This window comes from Oryx dammah, unplaced genomic scaffold, assembly GCF_014754425.2.
Source record: "Oryx dammah isolate SB20612 unplaced genomic scaffold, SCBI_Odam_1.1 HiC_scaffold_2, whole genome shotgun sequence".
Lineage (NCBI taxonomy): Eukaryota > Metazoa > Chordata > Mammalia > Artiodactyla > Bovidae > Oryx > Oryx dammah.
The window spans coordinates 87165175-87188459 of NW_024070186.1; the positions used below are offsets into that span (position 1 = coordinate 87165175).

A 23285-nucleotide genomic window follows, 5' to 3' on the forward strand; every position below is an offset into this window, starting at 1 on the left:
CTTACCCAGCTGACCTGAAATAGGTCCTTCTCCTAGAAAGTGGAGAGAAGATCAGAGATGGTGAATCTGTGCCTAAAGAGGAGGCATGTGTGACAGGTGCATGTTTGGGCCCCAAGCTTTGATGGTCAAGACCTCTCTGAATCCACACCAGAAGCCTGAGTCATTAAGTCCTTACATGTCACTGGTTCCCCAGCAGGGCAACTGGGTTATGTGGAATGTTCTCCAAGGAAGGAAGGGAATGGCAGTGACCAGAACCTCTGAACCTCATAGTGTCTTGGCTTGTTGGGGTTTGTCTGGCTGCCTCTGGGCAACTGGTTATATCAGAACTCTGGGCAGCCTGTTACTATGAGAGCAGGATCCAAGAAGTTGAACTGGGGCCAGGAGGGCAAACCAAGTTTCCTATAGGAGTGTGATGGTATGACACTTTCTTGGAAAGGCCTGGTAATTCCACATGAGAGCCCTGGAAAGCTGGGTTTGTTTTGTGGTTCTTAAAAAAACAAAATAAAACCAAGTCGTTAACTTCTCACTCCACAGTTTAAGGTGAACTTGTATATACAGAACATCCTTTATGTTTCCTACCAAGTGACTCGCTTTGACTGAATCACCAGAGGGTGGGTCTGGGTCCATCTGTAGCTGTCCTGGATACCATGGTCTGCTCATTACCCTCAAGGTGGGTCATGGGGCTCAGGGACGGCCACTCAGAGGAGCAGAGAATCAGGGTGGGGACAGGCCTGAAAGGGAAGTCCACACTCATAGCTTCCCAAGCATCTGGTGGTCAGACAGGGTCCCCAGTAGAACTGACGAGACTCTCAAGGAGCTCCAGCATTCATTTCAGTTGAGACATTGTCTGGATTATTGCAAATTCAAAATTGTGGGACCAGCATTAATGATGCCACATGGTCATTCACAGATAAATCACTTCATCTTTGGGTCTAGCTTCAGAATCTTGAGCAAATTATTCTCTTATTTTGAGCCTTTCTTTCTTCATCTAGAAATACAGAGGCTTAGTCTTAAAATTTTACAGACATTTTATCCTTTATTTACCAAGAAAGTCTGTTTACATGAAATCTTTGACTCTTTCCCCTGAAGGTATCCGTTTAAAATTTAGGGATCCCTGTGCTTTATTCTGTTTAATGTGCGATCTACAGCCCTTTTCTGGATAGAGTTTGCCCTAGACCTGTCTGAATTCACAGTTTTCTTTTCCTTGCAGCCTGTTTGGGTGTCCTGGCCATGACATTTCTGCAGAACTTTGATGTGAGCCAAAGGCAGTGGTGGGGTGGAGATGGAATCCAGGCTTGAGAGGGCGCGGGGAGCTGGGTAGGATGACTCTCCAGTTGGCTGAAGGGTGAGGTGTTAAGGCTTGGCCACCGCCAACTCAGCCCCAGCCCTGGGGGCCTGGAGGAGAAGTGGTGGTGGGTGGTGGGGACACTTCAGATTAATGAGGGTGGGAACAGGGCCACAGGTTCCACTGCTCTGCATATCAAAGCACTTTGTAGGATCTAGTTAGTGCTAATCACATTAACCATACCTGCTTCTCACCGATTGATTGTGCATTTAAGGAGTTGGGAAATTCTGGTTCCGGATTTGGAAGACTCGGGTTTTCTAAATTTTCTGCACTTGGCAAGGCAATTCTAATTGGGGAAGGGAAGGCGTGTGTGCATGTGTGTGTCTGTGTGTGCGTGTCCGTGTGTGTGCGCGCGCCGAAGGTTGCCCTTCCCGAGGACCTCCCCCCGCGGTCCCAGGCCGGCGCTCGCGGCCCGGCCCCCGCCCCCTTCCTGCCCTCTCCCCGCCCCGGCCGGCCCGGCCGCGCTCGGTCGGTGATGTCAACCCGAGGAGGAGCCGCCCGCCCCGCGACCCGCCCGGGCTAATCAGCATGGAGCGGCGCCGAGGCCGCCTCCGCCGCGCCCGCCCGGCCCCCGGCCTCCCTCCCCCGGCTCCCCACAACTTTTGAGGCGGGGACCGCGCTCGCAGCCTCACTTCGCTCACTTCCCCGGCCCCGCGCGGCACCCGCCGCCCGCGTCCCTCGCACCCGCGGCCGCCCCGCGCCCGCCCCGCGCGCCGGGCATGTGAGCGCGGGCGGGCGCCGCCACCATGGCCTCGCCGCCGCTCCTGCTGCTGCTGCTGCCGCTGCTGCTGCCGCCGCCGGCCGCCCCCGGGACGCGGGGCCAGACGCCCTCCCCGGCAGGCGCGGGGCCGGCGTGGCCGACCGAGTCCAGCCCGGGTCGCAAGCTGCCGCCGTCGCCCACGCCGCCCCCGGAGCGCCGCGGGCCCGCATCCCCCGGCCACCGCCAGACCGCCTCTGCGCCGGGTGCCGCGAGGCGGCCGGGACCCTCGAGCCGGGCCCCCCGAGGCGGGAGCGCGGGTGAGTGAGAGCGGAGGGCGAGCGCCGCGCGAGCCTCGGGCTGGGGGCGTGGGCGCGCCCGGGGCCGCATCCCCTCGCCCTAGGCCCGGGCGACGCTCACCCCCGTGGGGGCTCCGCTTGGCCGGGCGCGCCGGGACTCTGCGGGTGGACCCGGAGGGAGGGCAGCGAGCCAGGAAGAGTGGTTTCCTAGACGCTTTCGCGGGAGGCTGGCCTGGGGGGTGTGACCATCCTGTTGTCCCCCCACCCCCTTGGAAGAAAACTTATCTCCCATGGTGGACCCGGGATCCTGTATACACCCACCTTAAAAATAAAAGGAAAAACCCAAACCTCACAAAAAGCACTTCTCCCACTTCGGAGGTGATAACATCCGGCCAGCCCATTCCCCAATTCCATTTTTTTTCCCCTATGGATGCAGAAATAGGCCTCTCTCGGTACAGAGCCTGACTTTCGAATTTAAATAACTGAGTTTTTAAAAAAGGGTTCTAGCCCTAAGGATATTTGTAAAAGACAAAGGATGTAGTTGGAAACCAAACTGTCCACTGGCTCTCTGTAAAGCAGAGAGATCCAGGGACTGTGTGGAGGTAGGGGTTCCAGGGTGAAGCCCTGTACGGCAGACCCCAACACAGGACTGTCCCCCAGCCTTTCCTCCCTTTTCTTTTCCTGATGAGCTGCGGCTCCATACACAGCCACCGCCGGTCCACTCAGAGAGGGATCTGCCTGCTCTCCTCCAGACCTTTGTATCCAGTTCCTTCTTTGGGTCTGGAAGACATGCTAAGGACCAAGTGGAATTCCAACCATAATACCATTGTGACCCCGGGAATGTCACCTCTTTTGATTTCGGTCTCTCCATCTGTGAAATGGAAGTAATGACCCTCACTCTTCCCAGCCTCTTGGTGATGATGGGACAAAATGAAAGTAAAAATAAGTGGAAAGTGCTTTGAACAAAGCCAGCAATGCAGTGGTATTAAACCACTGCCTTCCCATGAGTGACACAAGGCATCTGTTCTCCTGGGTTACCCAGAGAAGCCCGGTCACTTGGAGCACTAGATATTGTCTTAGAGTTTAGGTGAAGGCTGAAGACAGGTTTCATCTTCCTAGTGGATACTTCATTTAAGTCTCTCACATCACACAAACTTCCTGGGATAGGAATTAGCTTACCTCATTGCACCTAGGGATGCTTCCTCTAATTAAATAAGCAAAAAGCTTTAAAAAAATCAAATCCTCAAGTAAAAACTCAATTTCACATTCATTAGTACTCTCATCATTGCAAATACCTTGCCCTTGTGAACTTCTCCATCACGGGCACAGGATTGAGAAACTGTAAAGGGAAGAGAGAGGGGAAAGAAGCTTCCAGAGACCTAAGAGACATACTCACTGTGACTCCAACTCTAGGTGACTTACAGTGCACATTGTTTTAAGTTCCACGGAAAGGAATCAAGAACATAAAAGAGAACATTTCCTGGTTTTCTCACACAAGGAAAGTAACCAAGAATACTGTGCAGAAACGTATCAGTCCTCTAAATGAAAGTGGAGTACAGGAATTGAAAGCAGCTTTCTATGGCTGGAAGTCAGGCTTTCTTAGCTGTAGGGTCTGGTCTTGTTCATGGATGGGTGGGAGGGATGCTGACTTGCGAGGGACCTGAATGGATGAGACTGGTACAGAAGTCTCCTTCTCTTGTGGCTGAGAATCCTCACATATCACGTAGAGCTCGATGTTACAGGAGAGGGACAGTGGAGGCAGCTGGCTTAGGGGACTCAGCAGGTGAGAGCTGGGGCTGATCTCCCTTGCTGGTCAGGGACCCCTGCCACCGTACATGATCCATGCTTCCCCACAGGCGTGGCGGGTAACTTTGCTAGTCTGGACTTTGCAGCCTTTCCAGTTGCAAAGATCCCTTTGGGGAGGTGAGAGCCAAGGAGGTGCGTGGTGGCTCTAGAGGCACGCGCATGAGAGCCACAGAGAGCAGCTAGGCAGGAGCTGGGGCATCTCAAACTTCTCTGACCTGAGAGGGTCTCCCCTGTTCCTTCCACCCCTCTGCAGAGACCACCCGAGGCGTGTCTGTGCTTCAGTTGAGCTCAGGCTGGCTCTCAGGTGGAATGCAAGGAAGGTGAGAGTAGAAGAGAGGAAATTGATTACCTGTTGAAAACTAATTGAAGTTACTGATGCAGCGGAGGATTCAGGCAGGACTTGTGCTTCTTCTCTGGTGGTGGTTCAGACAATGTCACTTAGAGGGAAAAAAGAAACAATGAACAAGAGATTTGCATCAAGTGATGTTCAGTGAGTTTGAGTTTCCTAGTAACCTCTGAGATTTTCTTTGGACGTTTTTTGATCGGCCACTGTATATCACAAGGTACAATCAGTTATTTCCAAGGCAGCCAAGTCTCAATGCTGGAAGGGCCTCTGGAGGCCCTGTGGTCCGCACAGTATCCCATTTGGACGTCTGCCCTCTCTGCACCCCTGACAGATGGACAGCCAGTATCTGCACCAGTGCTCTTGTATTTGGGCAGATGCTTGCTGCTGCTGGTTATGAGCCCTGAGTCTTACAAATAAGGTGCTTCATTGGATTGTTGGGGAAACTGCCTGCAGCCCCTTGTGTTGTGGGGATGTTGGTGGTCAGTGCCTGGTCCTCATGGCCTGGGCTTCCAAATATGGTGTCAACAGAGAGACCAGAGATGCCCTTTTCTTCCCCAGGGCCATTTCTAGCCCTTTCCTCTTGGCAGAGTTCAAGGTTCTCACTGTTGAGTGATTGGGCTTGCATTCTGTGGGTTGTTAGCCTGCCTTAGACCACAAGTCCCTGCCCAGCAGCTCTGCCCTGCTTCCCGTTTGTATGGCCTTTGTTAAACTTTTGAGCCCACCTGTCACCCGCAGCCTGTTCAGCTCAATTTGTTGCTGGTGTTTCAGCCAGCAGAGATAGGATGCCAAGTCCTCGAGGTTTCCTTTCTCTTGCTTTTCTTTTTTTTTTTTTTTTAACAACTTGGGGTTTCCAAGCCACAGTTTTAAGCGGAGTGCTTAAGTTCATACACTGACTTTTGCAGTCCGTATGCCAGGCTTTAATTGTGAGATCCGCAAATGAGAGTGGGGGTTGGGGGAGGAGGCTTAAGTCATAATGAAAATCAATGCAGAAGGAAAGAACTTTCCCACCCAAAGGGGAAATGACGCTGAGGAGCTGAGCAGCCAACCCAAGGAATAATAATCGTAGAAAAATGTAGTTCCCTAGAGTAAAGGAAGCACAGTGAGCCCAGCCTCTTCTGGGCTGTTACATAGCTCTCCCCTGAGTGGCTGTAACTTTGCGGGCCAGCTGGTCATTCAGCTTTAGCTGGGGGGCACCCTTACACAGTGCAGTGAAGACCCAAGCTGGGCAGGAGGCAGCCCCCAGGGAAGAGAAAGGGGCTTCCCTTCAGAACCGTCCTGGCTGGGACTGGTGGTGGTGGTGGGGATTCCTGAGCAGCCCTATTGCTTTGATGGGGGGTACCCCACATAGAAGGAGAGGTGTGGGGAAAGGGACTCACCCTGGCCTGTGTGTGTTTAAAAACCACATCCTTTTAACCTCATGCGTGCAAATGCTAAACTGCTGTTTCCTGCCCCAATGGTGTGGGCAGGGTGAGAATGAAAGGTGTTTGCTGCCCAGCTGGGCAGTTACTGTACCCCTGGTCCTGGAGCGGGGGCCGGGAGGAGCCTGTGCCCTCCCAGTGATTCCCCTCTGCCTTCCAGCAGCCCTGCCCAGCTGGCTGAAAACGGCCTTCTTGGAACTGGTGTGTTGTCTCAGCCGCTCAGAAGGAAAGCAAAGCCCCTACGGCAGTTGCAGTTTCTGAGTCCTCGGTGTGTCCTTCAGCGGCTGCCCTCTGCCCCACCCGCTTTTGTGTGAACAGAGGTTTCAGCTGAAGTAAATGTCCCTCCTTTCAAGAATCCTGGGGAAGGAAGCAACAGGAAAGACAATTTCACTCCCTCTTTGACAGTCTTTGAGCATCTGTGTGGTGGCAACTTTTGCATTCCTCATCCCATTTAATTCTCAAAATAACCCCCACGAGGGATATTATTGCCCTTTTACAGTTGTGGAAACTGAAGCCTGGTGATGTTAGATAAGACATATAAAGGGAGGAGGAAGAATTTAAATCGATTTGACCAGATCCATTTGCTCTTTCCACAATTATCATGTAGCCTGAGTTTTCTCATCAGTAAAATGGGGTGAGAGTTGTCTCGATCACTAAGATCCTCTCCAGTGTATCATCCTTCTTCCTTGGTCCCTTGCTCTCACCCTTTTTTAGAGAATAGGGACTAGGATTGGGATGAGGAGATGGCGGGGGTAATGGGGACAACCTGCAGAGTAGAGATTCTAATGAAAGAAGGTGGGATCATGAGCCTTTCTACACGTATAAGATGGTATTTTATATACAGATTGTGAATTACACCCTGCTTATATGCCAGTCCATAGGTTATTGGTGCTAGAGGTAGCTACATTCGATAGCAACCAAACTGAAATGAATTGGTGATGTTCTTAACGGGCTGTCCAGGAACAAGGCTGATACTCTGAGGCCGTGTTATGAATACCCATTCAGTAGGAGGAGACATCAAATGTTACCCCATTCAGAGGCTGTAGAATTGTTTCTTTTTTCACATCTATGCCCTCTTCTACCCACTTACCATACATCTTGCTTAGACCAAAACAAAGATGTTTCTGTCCTATCTTCTCCCTCTTCTTTTGTTGGAGTGTGGTATGCGACTCTGTGCGTCACATTTGATGGATCTGTAGATCAGAAAATATGTACCGAGTCGTTTGTCTGTGTGAGGAGCTCCGGCAGGTCATAGGGAGGGTGCGTGCACCTGGGGTTCATGCAGTCTTGTTGGAGTGCAAATACCAATGTCTAAAAGGTGAAATGATGGTGCAGGAGTGATTCATGGCTGACGCAGTGTCACGGAACAATCATACTGACCCTTAGGTATGCTGTGGATGAAGACAGCCTGCAACATGCAGAGGTGGAGAGACAGCTGATGCGGGCCGTCCAGGGGGACACGATAGAGAGAAGGAAGGAGCTGCCTGAATATGGATAGACAGAAGGGGAGGCTGTTGACATCAGCAAAATCCCAAATATTGAAACATTGAAGTTTTTTTTTTTTTTTTTTTAATGCAGCTTCTTAACAGCCAAGAAGATGGGAGAGAGGACCTGGGGAGACTAGTTAGACTCTAGTATAACTGGAGTCATTGAAGACAGGACTAGAAAGGAGGACTGGGTCATGTTGGCGTCTGTGTTTGTCTCATCCACAGTGAGGAGCCCCCTGAGGGCTTGTGAGGAAGGAGCAGTTTTGATCTCTTGTTGAGTGTTCACACATGCTTGGTGCTGGGGCCCTTGGGTGAATCACATACGCATCTGCCCATACTACAGCCCAGCAGCCATGTCAGAGATGCTGGAATGTTGATGGGCAGTATATCCAGAGGCTGGGAGGGAAAGGCTGAGCAGGGCTAGAATGGAGTGAGTGGAAACTGAAAGGGAGCGGTGCAAGAACCCATGCAGGAGAGCCTGGTGACCACCTGGCTGCGGGGATGATGGGCGCACAGGGAGCAGAGAGCAGCTGGTTTCCATCCGCTGAAGCGCCTTTGCTGTAAAGACTGTGGCCTGCCCCAGTGGGTGTCTTCCGCGGACTGAGAATGCAGAACTGAGCTCAGGTGAGTTTAGGGCTGATTCAGCCTGGCGGGTGAGCCTGAGCAGCAGTGAACACCCTGGAAGAAGAGAAAGCCAGCTCTGACCTGATGGAGAACGTCCAGCGTAGGTGGCGAGAAAGAAGCAGCACCTGGCAAGGGGCCAGGCAGGCCTGAGGGCAGCGTGAGGGCTGGGCGGCTTGGGGCTGGCTGTGGAAGGGCAGGTGATCTGAGTCAGTGCCCACTGTGGGTATACAAAGCTGTGAGGGAACACGTAAGCTGACTTTAGTTGCTGTCTTGTCTCGTCGGTACACTGTTTCAGTTGGAAGGAAAAGGGTGATGGGGAGAATGAGGCCTGAGGGAAGAAGGCATATGTTGGTCTCCCTGGGCAAAGAGGAAGGTCAGAGACCTGGGGCCCTTGATTCCCGCCCCAAATCATCGTTGACTGCCCCATCCTCCCAAGGCAGGAGTTGGTGATACCATGCACCTAGTTACATAAAGGAGAAGCTGAGAAGCCACCCTCCATCCTCTTTGTCCTGACCCTCTACATTTTGGTGTGTGTGTGCAGTGATGGGGGGCAACTCCAGTTGCTTTTATTTCAGAACTATATCCCAAATCCGCCTTCTTCATCTCTGCTGTTCTTTTATCCTTCCTGTGTCTACTCAGGCTCTCCCTCTACTCTGCGCTCCCAGGAGCCAGTGATTTTCTTAAAATGTACTTCTGGTAACCTCACTCTTGGGCTGAACCCCTTACTCTCAACCCTCCATGGGCTTTCTGTTGTGCTGAGAATAAATCTACACCTCCTGGTAGAACCCAAGATCCGCAGGTCTGACCCCACTGGCTCTCTGGCTTCTTCTCACACCACTCCTGTCCTAACCCTCAGATCACTGTACACACCCAGCCCCTTCCTGTCCTGGAGAGGAGGCACAGGTGTCTCCAGCTATAATGGTGCCTGCCTTGCAGGCAGAGGGAGCAGCCTGTGCAAAGGCCCCAAGGCCAGAAGGAGCTTGCTTCCTGTTTCAGGATGGAGAGATGGGAGGCCACAGTGGCCCAGGTCACGTGGGGCCACGGGAGGGCGGTGAGGAGGGCAGACTCTCTTCTGGGTGCCAGGAGGGGTGTTAAGCAGAGGAATGATGTGGAGAATAGACTGTGGGGAGCCAGTGGCTCTGAATGTGCACTTCTGAGCCCATGTGAGCTGCTGCTCCGTGGGAGGAAGTGTGGATTTTACTCACGTTTGTTCCCTAGTGCCCAGCGTGGGCCCTGGCATAGGGAGCGTCTGCCTGGCCTTAGGCCACCCTCTGGTCCAGTGCTACGGTGGCAGCACCTGCACTGCCGCACACTCTAGGGCTCCTCTTGTAAGATCTCTTAAGGAGTCGGCAGGTCCCCAGAGGCTGCTCAAGAGGGACACACGCCTTTGAGCTGGATTTCGGTTTGGGGCACTTGAGCGTCATGTTGTCATTCTGTCTGAGGAAGGCTTAAGGTCAGATGGTGTAGCAGCAGGTAACGCTCTGTGTTCTCAGCTCCTGGGGTTGTTGCGGGGGGCTGGAGAGGGGGCTCTGAGTTCACTGGAGACTCTGAATAAGAGCCACCCCCAATCTCTGGGCAGGGAAGGAGCTGGGCTGCTGGAGGCAAGGAGGTGGATTTGTTAAGTTTGACAATTTTCTGCTTAATGTCTTTGATAAGTTGGGAGATGAAGACCAGGGAGGAAGACGGGTGACGAGAGGAGGGCAGAGGCCGAGGTCAAGCTCTCCAGCTGGCCCTGCGCCATCCTGGGCGTCTGAACAGAGGCTCACACAGGAGGAAGGAGCAGCAAGAATCTGGAGGAGAGACACCCGGTTGTAATCTGGTGGGATGTTGTTCTTTGGGTGAGGTCCTGACTGGTGATTACCGAGTGTCAGGCCAGTATTGACAACCACTGTTTCCTGTCCCCAGCTTCAATGTGGGAATGAGTTTTACTTCTGTTCTCTGGGGCCACCACTCCCTCCGGGTGAGACTTTTTCTGGGATCATCTTTTGCCAGGGTGTGGATGAGAGCCTTGCTGGCTTTGCAGTCATGGACCTGGGCAGGTCCTGGCTTGAAGGTCAGACAGACTCAGTCCAAACCCTAACAGTGCCACTGGCCAGCTGTGGGGCCTTGCTGTGTTACTCAGCCTCTGTGTGCCTTCAGTTTCTCATTTGTCAAATGGGCTATTAATAGGCCCCTGATCGGGGAACAGAGTGTCATAATACCCTAGAGAGCAGTTGCGGGTGCCTGGGCAGGAGAGCTCTATAAGTATTGGCCATGATGACACTCCCTAAACCCAGGCCTGTTCACACTGACCGTTGTACTGGGGGCAAGGCCACCTTCACCTCCAGATTCAAGGCACCTTCCAAGGACCTCTGTTACCTGATTCTCTCTCACCCCGGACCCCTGCCACTCTCACCTGTGGTCTTCTAGAACTCTCTCTCCATCCTTAGCTTCAGATGCAGAGAGGAAAGAGCAAGATTTGAAGTTGGAAAAACTCAGTGTGACAGTCCTTGCTTATAGTCATCTGAGGAGACCTGGTTAACACACATGAAGCAATTAGGATTCAACAAAAACAGTGTGTAAGGTGTACATGACTCCAAAACATTAAGCCTTTGAAAGTCAGTCATAGTTGGGCCTCTGTGGCCAGTGAGTGTTCTTCTTCAGGTCAGAACCTTTGGACGTTACTGACACACACCTCCAAAGTGTTTGAAGGAGTTGGGAGCCACTTCAGAGCTGGTTTGTGGGGCACAAGCAACTGGCTGCTGGTTTGTTTTATTTTTGCAGTTATACCTTCTCCCAGATCCAAAATGGGTTCAACTTATCTCCATCTCTTATATTAGAATGGGCCTTGAATTTGTGTCTGTTTCCAAAATAATCTAACCCCTTTATCGAGGGAGGAAAATTGCCGTTATCTAGGAAACTCCAGAGAATATTCTGTAGGCTCTGTTGAAAATTAGGGAATTTTAGAAAAGAGCGCGAGCAGTGGCAGCACTGTTGGAATAAGTGTGGTCTCGATGGGACCTCCTTGAAGGGGATCTGCCTCAGGGGAGGTGAATTCTTGTGGTTTGCTAGAAATTATTTATAGTATCGTCACGCCATGCGGTGATAGAGTGCCGCTGTCTCTAGCTGCTGGGAGGGCTGGAAAGACAGATACCAGTGGTCGCTCAAGTGCTCTGACAGGGTCAGAGAACTTCTGCTCTTAACCCCTTCACTTTCTAGGTCTTTCTAGGTATGGGGCACTGGCAGACACCTAATGTCTCTGGGTGTTACTGTCCTTAGATTAAAAATGAAGATAATAATGTCTATTAATGCTTCCCTAACAAGGCTTTTGAGGAGAAGCAAATGTAATTATGACTGTGAAAGCATATTTAAATGTAGACATATCAAGTAATGAGTCATAATATAATGAACTGATGGGGACCTTGGGCAGGACTTTTCGTCTCTGAGCCAGTGTCTGTATCTGTAAAACGGAGGTGATAACACCAGTTGTGTCTGCCGCACAGTGTGGTTGTAGGGGGTGAAGTGGAGCCATCCTCATGGATGAGCTTTGTAAATGTGTGTGCTGCATTTGAGTCAGTCATTGATGCTTCAGGGGAACACATCGGACATTGTTACTACTCTTAAGTGAGGTGGGGCTCCATGGAGAAGGTAGATGTGAGAGGATAAGGGAAAGGTGGAGAGGAGGTAGAGGGAGGAAGAACATTCTAGAAAATCTCGGTGGCCTTTTTCAAGCCTCTGTCTATCCTCTAAGATAGAACTGGCTGAATAGCTTCTCCTCATCTTTGCCTCTCCCACCAAATGGGGTATCCCTCACAGCCCCGCCCTTGAGCTTTTCCCTCCAACTCAGTGCAGTAAACATTTATCAAGCATCTCTTGTTAGCCACAGTCTCTCACAGGGAACACAGAAATGGGATCATGTAAGTTACTAATTGTATAAAAAAGTAAAACAGTAGTGTTGAGGGAGAGAGTTGTCTTTGGGAAGGCTTCCTGGAGGTGGCAGTCTCTGGGCTGGGCATGAGAAATGAGTCAGATTTTGCCAGAAAGCCAAGGGCAAGAGAGCGGGGTATTCTATGGAGGAGGATGGCAGGAAGGAAGGCTTGGAGAGGAGACAGCAGGGCTTCACCTGTTTTCACTGAGGGGGTGGTTCCCATACAACCCGTCTTCTCTGCAGAAACCCAGTTCCATGCCTTCAGCCAGCAGTCAGACATTCACACATTCATACACATTTATCCTGCTTCACTTCCAACACCTTAGATAACAGTCATAAACGCAGACATGTCGCCCTTTTGCTCCCCTAGACCTGGCCTCCCTTTGCCTGTTAATGGTCCTGTTAATCTCTTCAATGCACGTTGAAAACCCCCGTCATCTTTGTTTTGCTGCCTTTCCTCACTCATGGGTAATCATTGTGGACTCTTCCCTCCCTTCTTTCCTCCCATCCTCCCTTTCTTCCTTTCTTCCTTCCTCCTCCTGAATCCCATCACTTGTTAATCAGATGGAATTAAGTTCACATAACTCCATTCTGATGGTGGGCGACCCAAGCTGTCGTGGTGTGTCATCCCATTTGGGTAGTGAAGCTGCAGTGTGGAGCCCGGGTCCCTTGGAGGACGTCCTGGAAGCAGGAGGTCTGCCTCAGCCCTTTCCCGCTTTCCCGTTCACAGGTGTCTTTGTTTCGCTTCTTCCTTTTCTAACCTTCATTCTTTATTTCCATCGTTTTAATCAGTCTTTCTTTGGAGTTGGACAGACCTGGGTTGATGTCCAGGGCTTCTGTTTGCCATGTAACCTTGGCCAGTTTACTTACCTCACTGCGCCTCAGTGTCTTTATCAGAAAACAGGGATATTAACGGTGCCTACCTCCCAGGGCTGCCAAGAGGATTAGCTGGATGGTCCCTGTGAAGTGCTGGCACGCGCCTGCTGGAAGCCAGTGCTCCCCTCATCTGGGCTGCCGTAATAATAACCAATAATTACCCTACTCCGGTGGGCGTCTTTTAAAAAAATTCTCCCTGGGTTTACCTCTCCCTCCCTCTGTAAGTTTCTCCCCTTTGTCTTATTTCTCTTTTCAGCCCCATTCCTTTCTTCTCCATTTTACTTTGTTCTTCACTGGCTATGGCAGGTGATTTTTCAAGTATTGGTTTTATTTGAATCGAGTGTCAGGTTCCTCAATCTTAATTTTAAAAGGCTGTTAGTAAACTTTTAATTTATCTCCCCAAATAGGTTTTCCTTTGCCCCTGCCGGCTCCCAGTGGGCCCATGCCGAGCCCCCCACCCTGGTCCTATGAGAGGCAGTGACCACAGCGACCACCTTTTCTCTTCTGCAGTCCAGGCCCCAACGTGGGTCTGATGTGTACATTTTCTAACCCTGTAAACTTTCCGGACAAATGACGCTTCTCTGGTTTCCTCGGAGGCCTGACCACCTCTCGTAGGCCGGTGGAATAACGGGACTGCAGGCTGTGTAAAGGCACCGGCGTCTAGTTCAGTCCGCCCGCCGCCCCGGTAGCGCCCAGGCTTCCTGCCCCCTCCCCATGCCTCTCCCCCTTCCTCCTCGGAACCAGGATGTTTTCCTTGCCTCTTTATTGTTTCGCTAACCTGGCAGGCCTCCTTTGGTGGAGCCCTGCCACCAGGCTTCCTCTCTGGGTGTGAGCGAATGGCAGAGTGACCACGCAGGAGGCAAGGAGGCCGGCTTCCCACCCCGAACCTTCTCCTCCAGGCGCCGCTTGCTTCTGCCTCTTTCTCAAAACGGCATCTTTGCAAAGGAGCCTCCATTTCAGCTCCTCTGTGCATGTTTATTTTTCAGAGGGTAAAGCGGGACAGAGAACACCAAGGCACAAGGTATACAGGCTCCCTGCAGAAAGCCTTTTGTTTACTTATATAATCAATGGCAATCTTCTGACCTTTGTCCTTCTAAAGGTCTTGTTTCCCCCTTAAACCTACAGCATTATTTTTAAAGCAAGAAGCATGAGGTCACACCAAGGTCCTTCATCTTTCATTCCTGCATAGATAGGCAACCTCTTTCCTTAGCACCCCCGAGGCCACCTCAGGGGCGATTCCCTCTCTGGAAGCTGATCCCAGTCCCGGGTGGGCTCCAGGTCAGGCAGACTCCCAGTCAGTCCCGCAGGCCTGCCTTTGTCCCTGGAGGATGGTCAGCTGGACAAAAGCCGACTCTTTCACTGGGAGGGGAGGATAATGTGCCTTGTAAAGTTCATGCTTCTCATGACAGGAGGCCTTTCCAGGGGAATCTTTTTAAAAAAAATCACATCATCGGATCTTGAGTCCAAACACTTCTCAGTGTGTATGGTTTTTCTTGGGGCTGCTCCTTTCAGGGTAAGAACAAGGAAGGAAACAAAACTCCCCGAGAGCCCTGGACAGTCCAGATTGAGAGCTGAGTCTTTTGTTCACACAAACTCATTTGGCTCCTAAACGTCCTCCACCCAGAATCATTACATCCGCAGCAGCATTTCAAAACACTGCCCAGAGTGGCCCAGCTGAGCAGGCGGCTGCCTTGCTGGGGAGATTGCAGCTACCCCCGCCCCCACGCCCCCAAGGTTCCTGCCGGTCCCAGAGCATCCCGCCACTGGCCATCCGGCCTGAAATCCCCCTCATCTGGAGGATTCCTGGGGTGCAGGCCCTGAGGCTGCCAGGGCCCTGCTGTGGAAGGCCTGGGATTGGAGGAGGGGGCAGCAGCCGGGGAGGGAGGGTGGGGTTCTGGTCTTAGCTCCGCACCTTCCAAACTCCCCCAGCACCCGCTCTGCCTCACTGGGCCATCATCTCAGCAATACCAGAGGGATTTATTTCCATAGTTCAGCCTTCTTGAAGCTCCTTGACGCAAGATTCCAGTGTCTTGTGTGTGGTTGATGCTCAGTAAACATATGTATTTTTTAATTGTGAAAAAATATGTCATGTGACTTCCCAGTGGCTCAGTGGTAAAGAATTCACCTGCCAGTTCAGGAGACGCAGGAGGCGTGGGTTCAATCCCCAGGCCGGGAAGATCCCCTGGAAGAAGACATGGCTCCTCACTCCAGCGTTCTTGCCTGGAGAGTCCCATGGACAGAGGAGCCTGGGGGGCTGCAGTCCCTGGGGTTGCAGAGTTGGACACGACTGAGTGACTGGGCACGCACACCATTTGTAGTATAAAATTTACCGTTTTAAGTGTGCCATTCGTTGGCGTTCGTCACGTGGTGGACAACCATCACCACCACTCATTCCCAGAACTTTTTCATTTTCTAAACAGAAACTCATCAAGTATTAACTTCCTATTCCTCCCTCCCTCCAGCCCCTTCTAACCTCTATTCTACTTTCTCTCTGTATGACTTCATCTATTCTAGGTACCACAAAGAAGCAGAATTATGTAGTATTTGTCGTTTTGAGTTTGGCTCATTTCACTTACCAGAATGTTTTCAGGTTTCACCATGGTGTGACGTGTGTCAGAGTTTCCATCCCTTGTAAGGCTGAGTAATGTACCGTCGCATGCATGCACCACGTTCGTTTATCCGTCTACCTGATGACGGGCCCTTGGTCTGCTTCCGCATTCTGGCTACTGTGAATAACGCTGCTGGGAACATGGGTGTACACTTATCTGGCATCTTGATTCCCTGCTTTCAGTTCTTTTGTATAGATGCCTAGCAGTGGAATTGCCGGATTGTATGATAATTATATGTCTCCGTTTTTGAGGAATCACCAAACCATTTTCCACAGTAGCTACACCCTTTTATATTCCCTCCAGCAAAGCACCAAGGATCCCAATATCTCCGTATCCTTGCTAACACTTCTTGTTTTTCATTTTGTTTGGATAATCTCTATCCTATTGAGTGTGAAAGTCAACATATTTTTAAAAACTCATAAATGGCACTGACTGAATTGTGGACTTAGAACTGTTACTGCCCCTCTTGGGCCTCAGTCCTGTCATGTGAGGGCCAGAGTAGTTGGTTGCTGGGGTCCTTGAGGACAGAGATCACCTCTGAAAAGGGATGAGGGCACCAAAGACCACACAGCCGAATTCCCAACTGCCCAGAACAAATAAAAGCCCTTGGGTGCTAGCTAGTGAAACAGGTCACACACCATACATTATATAGTTTGGGAAGAGCTGGCTGAGCTGCTCTCTGTCCTGACTCGTGTTCACGTAGGTGCGTTAATTAGGAAAGACACTGGAATGAAAGAGCTGGCCTCTAGTCTCTGACACTTATTGTCTGGGTTATTCTGGGCAAGTGACCCTGATACTGAGCCTCAGCCTTTTCTTCTGTAAAATGGGGTAAGAATTCCTATCCTACTGCACTCAGTGTCAGGATCTAATAGGATAATTTAGCCCCCTTCCCCAAAGTTATCCCATAAAAAGTACTTTTCAGATTGTGAATGTATGAGATTTCTTGATAACATCTCTGAAAATAGGAGCCTAGTTTCCTTCTCCCTTAAAGTTCTTGTGAACAATATCCTCCTCCTCTTGTGGTTTCCAGCCAAAGGAATTAAAAAGAGAAAGGGCTCACAGTCTCTCTCTTTTAAAGTCTCATTTCTTCCCTCCCTGTGTGAGCAATTGAATTTTAGGAAAGTCTTTGAAAATTACAAAGAAACTGCTGTCATAGTTTTAAGAAGCCATGTTGGCACATACAACCGTGCAGATACAGGCACCCAGCTCTGCAGTGCTCTGAAGAGCGTTCCCCAGGTTGAGGATCCCAGAAAAGGTGGCAGGAATGGGGAATCCCACAGCTGACTGCGGTCAGGGCTCAGTGTCTTATTGACCTCCCAGAGCCTCTCCCTGGGGAGCTTTAACCCCTAGCCCTCTGACCTTCACCTTCCATCTTCCAAGCAACACTCAGCAAAGTCCTGGGAACTTCGGTTGACTCTGGCCTTTTTGCAGCCCTGGTGTCTGTGGCCTCTCTCTGCTGTATCTCTGCACACACTGCCTTCCTGACTCTTGCTTTCAGTGTCGTCCTGTCCTTCCCTTGTCATCTGTGTCTCTTTCACTGGCTCTTCTCCCACCCAATTCTGGTTCTCTGCTCCATTCAGTCCTTGCCCTGCTTTCCCCTTCACCTGCTGCCCCTTTGCCCTTCCTCCTGATCGCCCGTCCCACATCTTAACTGCCCGTCAGACATTTACACCTGGAAGTCATAATATCATCCCAGACTTCATATTTTGTAAAAGGGCTTTTCTTCTCCCATAAATTCATCCTCCATCTCACCACTACTCCTTCTTTGTTATCATCCTTTTCATTACTCATGAAATTCATCTCTGAGTTAGAAGCTAATTTCGATGTCCTCTTGTTCAGTCTTCCAGCTAATAACACGCAGCTGCTGCCAGGCCAAGTCTGTCCGATTCCAGAGCCCATGTGATAGGCACCGTCTCACTGCTCTTAGAAGCAGGGAGTGCAGCTGGGCTTAAGGCTACAGTTTGGAGGCTGGCGAGACTTCCTCTGGCCCTGCTCGTTGGTTAGTGCCTCGAAGGCCCAGTGTCACTGAATAGGCTGAGGTGTGATGGAAGGAGACCTGCGTTGATTGTTTTCTCTCTGCTGTTGAGCTGTGACCTTAAACAATCAATCTCTACCCCTTAGTCTCCCTCATGTGCCATGACACCCGCTTGACCAGCTGTCACATGTGTTGAGTGAGCTAACACGGGTGAAAACACTTAGCACTGTGGCGTGCGATCTGAATCTAAATGGAGGGAAATGAACATAAAGCACTTGTGCTTCAGCTCTGTGCCCAAGAAGCAGAGGGTGTAGCTGGCAACACTTGACTTGGAGCGGCGGCAGCGGCAGGTAGTGCCTCGGGGGCGGGGGTGGCCGGGCTGCCTGGAGGAAATTGCCTCTGTGGACGACACTGCAGGCTCTCCACACACCCCCACTCTGCTGCTCAGGAGCAGTGCGAGCCAAAACCCCTCAGATCAGGGGGTTGGGGGGCGAGGAGTTGACTCTGTAGCAGCTGCTAATTAGGAAATGCTACTCCCAGGCAGTGCTAGCACCCCTGATGATGCTGGTTCACAAACAGATGTTTTGGAACATTAAGACATTACAGAAGTGGAAGTTGTCAACTTGGAAAAAAATAAAACAGGCAAAGCAGTAAAGCTCTCTTGTTAATGTAATCTCCATTCATGGTACAAGGGAAAGTGATGGCCCAATACCAGGAGCTGAGCACAGAGGGAAGGATGGTAATTTCCAGTTCCAGACACCTGGGAAATGGCCATCTAAACTCTACTGTGAGGCTGGTCGTGGGGCTCAGTTGCCACAGGATGTGAGTGGGGTTTGAGTAATCGCCTCTGACCCCCCCAGGGAGAGGGATGGGTGAGGTGAGGAGTGCCAGCCCCCCTGCGCCTCGGGCCGCCCCGTTCCACCCAGAGGCTGCGCCCGTGCATCTGGTGGGGCAAGCCGCTTCTGCTCACTGGCTGGCTGGCCCAGGCTCCGCGGCCTGAGGCATACCTTCTCCTCTGTTTCTCGAGAGCTGATTCCTCTTCTCCATCAAGAAGGGCAGCTTTCCGGATACCTGCCCCTGCATATGGTGGTTTCCTGTAGAGTACTCTGAATCGTTCTCCCACTGAGGTTTTTACACCTGCGCTAAAAAAGGAGCACACCTCAGGCAAAATTTAGCCACAGGAACCCTAAACAACCCAGGGCTTCTGTAAGGAGTCGTCCTTGGACGTCAGTAAATATTTCAGCACTTGGCTGATTACTTTTCCTGAGATAGAGCCTGGAATGGTGCAAAGCACTTAACAATCGCAATCAAGACCTTGAATAGCAGAGAGAGTGGGTTGGGCTCTGCCTGCCCCAACCACATGGTTAGTGAGGCCCTTGTCTGAGAAATAGTTCATCTCCAATAAAAGGAGTAGAGATACCTCCAGAGTTAAGCAGGGGTGGGGGATGAGGTGGGGGTGCAGTGGGATACTGTTCTTTGGGAATCCCAGGCCAGGGACATCAAAGGCTTGTTTTATAAAATTTTATTTTTATTTTTACCAAACTTCTGCATGGTTTAAAGATTGAGTACGGCTATTATAAAAAACACTGACCACTCCTACCATTATTATTTTCTGCTTCCCACTTTCAGCCCTTTTAACTGATTTTTTTAGGAATTATGTCCATATCTCTAAGTAGCATGCTTATGTCCCTGTTTATTGATTTTTTTTTTTTTTTGGTTTTAGGCTATAATCATTGATTTCTCTTGGTGGAAATTTTATATCATTCCGAGCTCTACTAGTTTTACTCTTTAGGGTCAGCTTTAAAATGCATTTTGACACAGCTTAAAGTTACCTTTCTCCTACACAACGTGATTCTGATCGTCCCACCTGACTTATGTGTTATGTTTACTCTGTCTTGTCTTCTTAATCCAACAAATGAGAAATTGCTGTTTTATAAATTCAGTGCTTCTTTGGTTTTACGCACATATTTACCATTTGCTTTGCTCACTATTTTTTCTTGCACCTTATAGCTTTCACCTAAAATTGCTTTTTTTGCTACTTGAAATAAATTCTCCATCATTTCCTTTAGTGGACGTAGTTGATTAACCCAAATCTGACTGAAAATGTTTTTGTTTTGAAAGATAGTTTCAAGACAGTTTTCAAATATAATTCTGTTGAGTATACAATTCCAGTTTTTTCTCTCTCAGCACATTAAAAATATCTATCCACAATGGCTTCCATCGTTGCTATTGAGAAGTCAACTATTATTTGAATTATCATCTTCTGTAGCTGCTTTGTCATTTTTTCCTCCTGGTTGTTTTTAAGACCTAGTGTTTGTGATTTTTCTGCCCTTTCTCTGTGATATGGGCTTATATTTCTTTTTATTTAGCTTCCTAAGGATTTGTTGGACTTCCTTAGTCTGAAGACATATACTTTCTATCAGTTCTGGAAAATTCTTAGCCATTACCTTTTTGAATATTACGATTTTTCTTTTTTCTCATTTCCCCTCCTGCTGCTGCTAAGTCGCTTCAATCGTGTCCAACTCTGTGAGACCCCAGAGACGGCAGCCCACCAGGCTCCCCCGTCCCTGGGATTATCCAGGCAAGAACACTAGAGTGGGTTGCCATTTCCTTCTCCAATGCATGAAAGGGAAAAGTGAAAGTGAAGTCGCTCAGTCGTGTCCGACTCCTAGCGACCCCATGGACTGCAGCCTACCAGGCTCCTCCATCCATGGGGTTTGCCAGGCAAGAGTACTGGAGTGGGGTGCCATTGCCTTCTCCCATTTCCCCTCCTAGAACTCCAGTCAGATATATGTTGTACTTTCTCACTGTATCTTCTTGTCTCTTCATCTCTTTTTCATATTTTCTGTCTCTTCATATCTCAGCATTCTCTTGACATCTATCTTGTAATTCTTAATTCTCTTTTCAGCTGTATCTAATCTGCTGTTGAGTTTCCTAATTTTAATTATTATTTTTTCATTCTAGAGTTTCCATGCAGATGTCTTTCAACTTTTAGCCATTATTTATAGTCTTTTTCTCTCATTTTCAATTTTTTGTTATTTATCTTCATGGAGTTTTATATACTTACATTCTTTGTCTGATAATTCCAGTAGTTGAAGTCTTTGCTTGTCTAGTTTGCTGACTTTTGCCCACAAATGCCTTTTTCTTGTTTATTCTGTGATTTTTTTTTTTTACTGTGATTTCTTATTCCTTAGGATTTTATCCAATTTTATAAAATAGGATTTTATCCAATTTTAAATAATAAAATAAAAATAAGGTGAAGGTATGTTCACCTAAAGATTGTTCGCATTTGTTCCTCCCAAGTGCTCAGAGACACTGTATATCAGTACCAGTTTTTCCTCCCCATTAACAGTGTGTGTGTGTGTGTGTGGTTTGTGATATAATTTACATACCATAAAATTCAGCATTTTAAAGTACAGGCATACCTCCGAGATATTGTGGGTTTAATTCCAGACCACTGCAATAAAGTGGCTATCACAATAAAGCAAGTTGCATGAAATTTTTGGTTTTGCAGTGCATTTAAAAGTTACATTTAAAATAGACTGTAGTCTGTTAAGTGTACAATAGCATTATGTCTAAAAAGCACAATGTACATATTTTAGTTAAAAGTCATGCTTTTGATACCAATAGACTTGATTGACACAGGATTACCACAGACTTTGAATTTGTAAAAAAAATGCAGTATCTGTGAGTTACGATAAAATGAGGTATACCTATATATAATTCAGTGGTTTCTAGTATATCCACAAGGTTCAGGACCACTTTTTAAAACATATCTGTAATAATTTTCTTGGTGTATAGTTGATTTACAATGTTAGTTTCAGGTGTAGAGCAAAGTGATTCAGTTAACAAATATTCATTCTTTATTGGATTATTTTCTTCTATAGGTTATCACAGAATATTGGGTAGAGTCCCTTGTGCTATGCAATATGTTCTTGTTGGTTGCCTATCTTATTTGTACTAGGGATTTACCCCTTCCCACTATGTTTCCCCTTTGGTAACTGTAAGTTTGCTTCTGATATCTGTAAGACTGTTTTGTGAATAAGTTCATTTGTATCATTTTTAAAAATTAGATTCTAGCTATGAGTGATAACATATGATATTTGTCTTTCTCTGACTGCCTTACTTCACTTGGCATCATAATCTCTGTAGGATCACTTTTAAATACACCCTTGGCTTGAGGTTTAGACCACACAGGTGTTGTATGTGCTGCACACCCACATAAGGGCTAGCTTTATGGTTATCAATTCTTGGGTGAGTTATTATTTTTCTTTCACCTGAAACCAAGATTGAGGGGCCAGATTTCTTGCTGTCCTCTTCGGCAGGGCAGGTTTGTTTCTACTTGCCCTGCATCCAAGGTATAGCCCTGGTCCCGACTTCATATAGGAGTTTCCTCTGAGGCTCCCTTCTATCTCCTGCATCCCTGTGGCCATCAGGACAGAAGTTGAAGGTCACAAATGATGAGCAGCTGCCAGCTTTGGAGTTAGCTCACCTCTCTGAATTCCAGCTCTCAGTTCATTTTTTACCTCACCAGATTTGCTTGCTAACTCAGCAATGCGTTTAGAAGTATTTTTAAAAAAGCATTTTATTCAGCATTTTTAGTTGTTAGTGGCAGGGTTATTCAGGATACTGCAGGACAATAGTCTACCTTTTAGTTTGGTTCATAGTGTGCATTTTTCCTGCCTTCTGTTTTTCGTCAGCCCTCCAGGGAGACAGCATGGTTCAGTGATAGCCATGTCCTGTCTTCACGTGGCCATTCTTTTCCATTTGAAGACTGGAATTCCTTGAGCTGATTGGATCTTGGGGCGCCCATCTCTTGCTCCCTGAAGAAGACGTTGCTGCTTCTAGAAGCTCAGCCATGCCGACCATTGGTCAAGCCTCATACTCATCTGCGGGCTGTAAATAGAGCTAACTTCATTTCCTTCTCTTTGCTCATGGCTTACCAGTTTTGGAGCAGGGGTTTTTAAGTCCCTTCTGCCTCCTGACAATCACTTTTTTTCTGGCTTCTTTTGAGAATAACTTATCTCATTGTGCCAAGTTGACCAAGAGGGTAGGGAAGGCATTTTTCAGATCCTTTCCGTCCTCTTGGGAGGTCAACTGGCCTTTGCAGCTCAGAGAGGAAGAACAAAGGTTACATGCTGTGTGGGTCGCTCACTGCTGTCCATAACCCTAGAGTCCCACGTTGAACTTATGTACTTGGCGGCTGCCCTGGAAACACCACTCCACATCCCATTTCTAGCTGAGTGTGGACCTTGCCTGTCTGGGGCTAGGCCCCAGGGGAGCTCAGATGCCTAGGAAACGCCCTCCTCCTTAGGAAGCTTCTGTTAATTATCAGTTACAGGAAACAGAATAGGAAGCATGGAAAAAGCAATTCTCAAGGGGGTTGGGGAGGAAATGATTCCCTTAGGATAGGTCATCAGAATCTCTTTATGGAAGAATTTATAATCAGCACCCCTCCAACTCCAGTCTGTGCGTCATTGCTTCAGGTAGGAGTGGATCAGAGCGGGGCAATATCGAAAACCTCTGCTCTAGAATTGCACTGTCTGTATGGCCTCATGTGGCTATTGTGTCCTTGAAGTGTGGCTGGCAAATTACTCTCTGGACTTTAAAGGTTTAATTCCAAAAAAAGAATGCAAAATATCTCAATAGTTTTATATCAATTACATATTGAAGTATTATTTTGAATATGTTGGAGTAAATAAAATATTTGTTAAAATTATTTTCACCCATTTCTTTTAAAAATGTGGCTACTATAAATTTTAAAGTTACTTCTGTGGCTTGCATTTGTGGCTTACTTTATATACCTCTTGGACAGGGGACAGGGCTGATCTAGAAGATAACTTGCTCCTTTGGTGTGTGTGTGTGATATTTTGAGTTGAACTGTAGGTTCTGCCTG

General features: G+C 48.8%; 1 protein-coding gene across 1 annotated transcript in view; it reads left to right on the plus strand.

The window, feature by feature from the left end:
• The first annotated feature begins 2091 nt into the window (after positions 1-2091).
• The window catches only part of HEG1 (heart development protein with EGF like domains 1), an 84570-nt gene continuing 63376 nt past the window's right edge, over positions 2092-23285 (plus strand). Inside the window, exon 1 of the mRNA XM_040265549.1 lies at positions 2092-2362. Within this exon, the coding sequence (XP_040121483.1) occupies positions 2092-2362 (271 nt within the window). The remainder of the gene's footprint in view (positions 2363-23285) is intronic.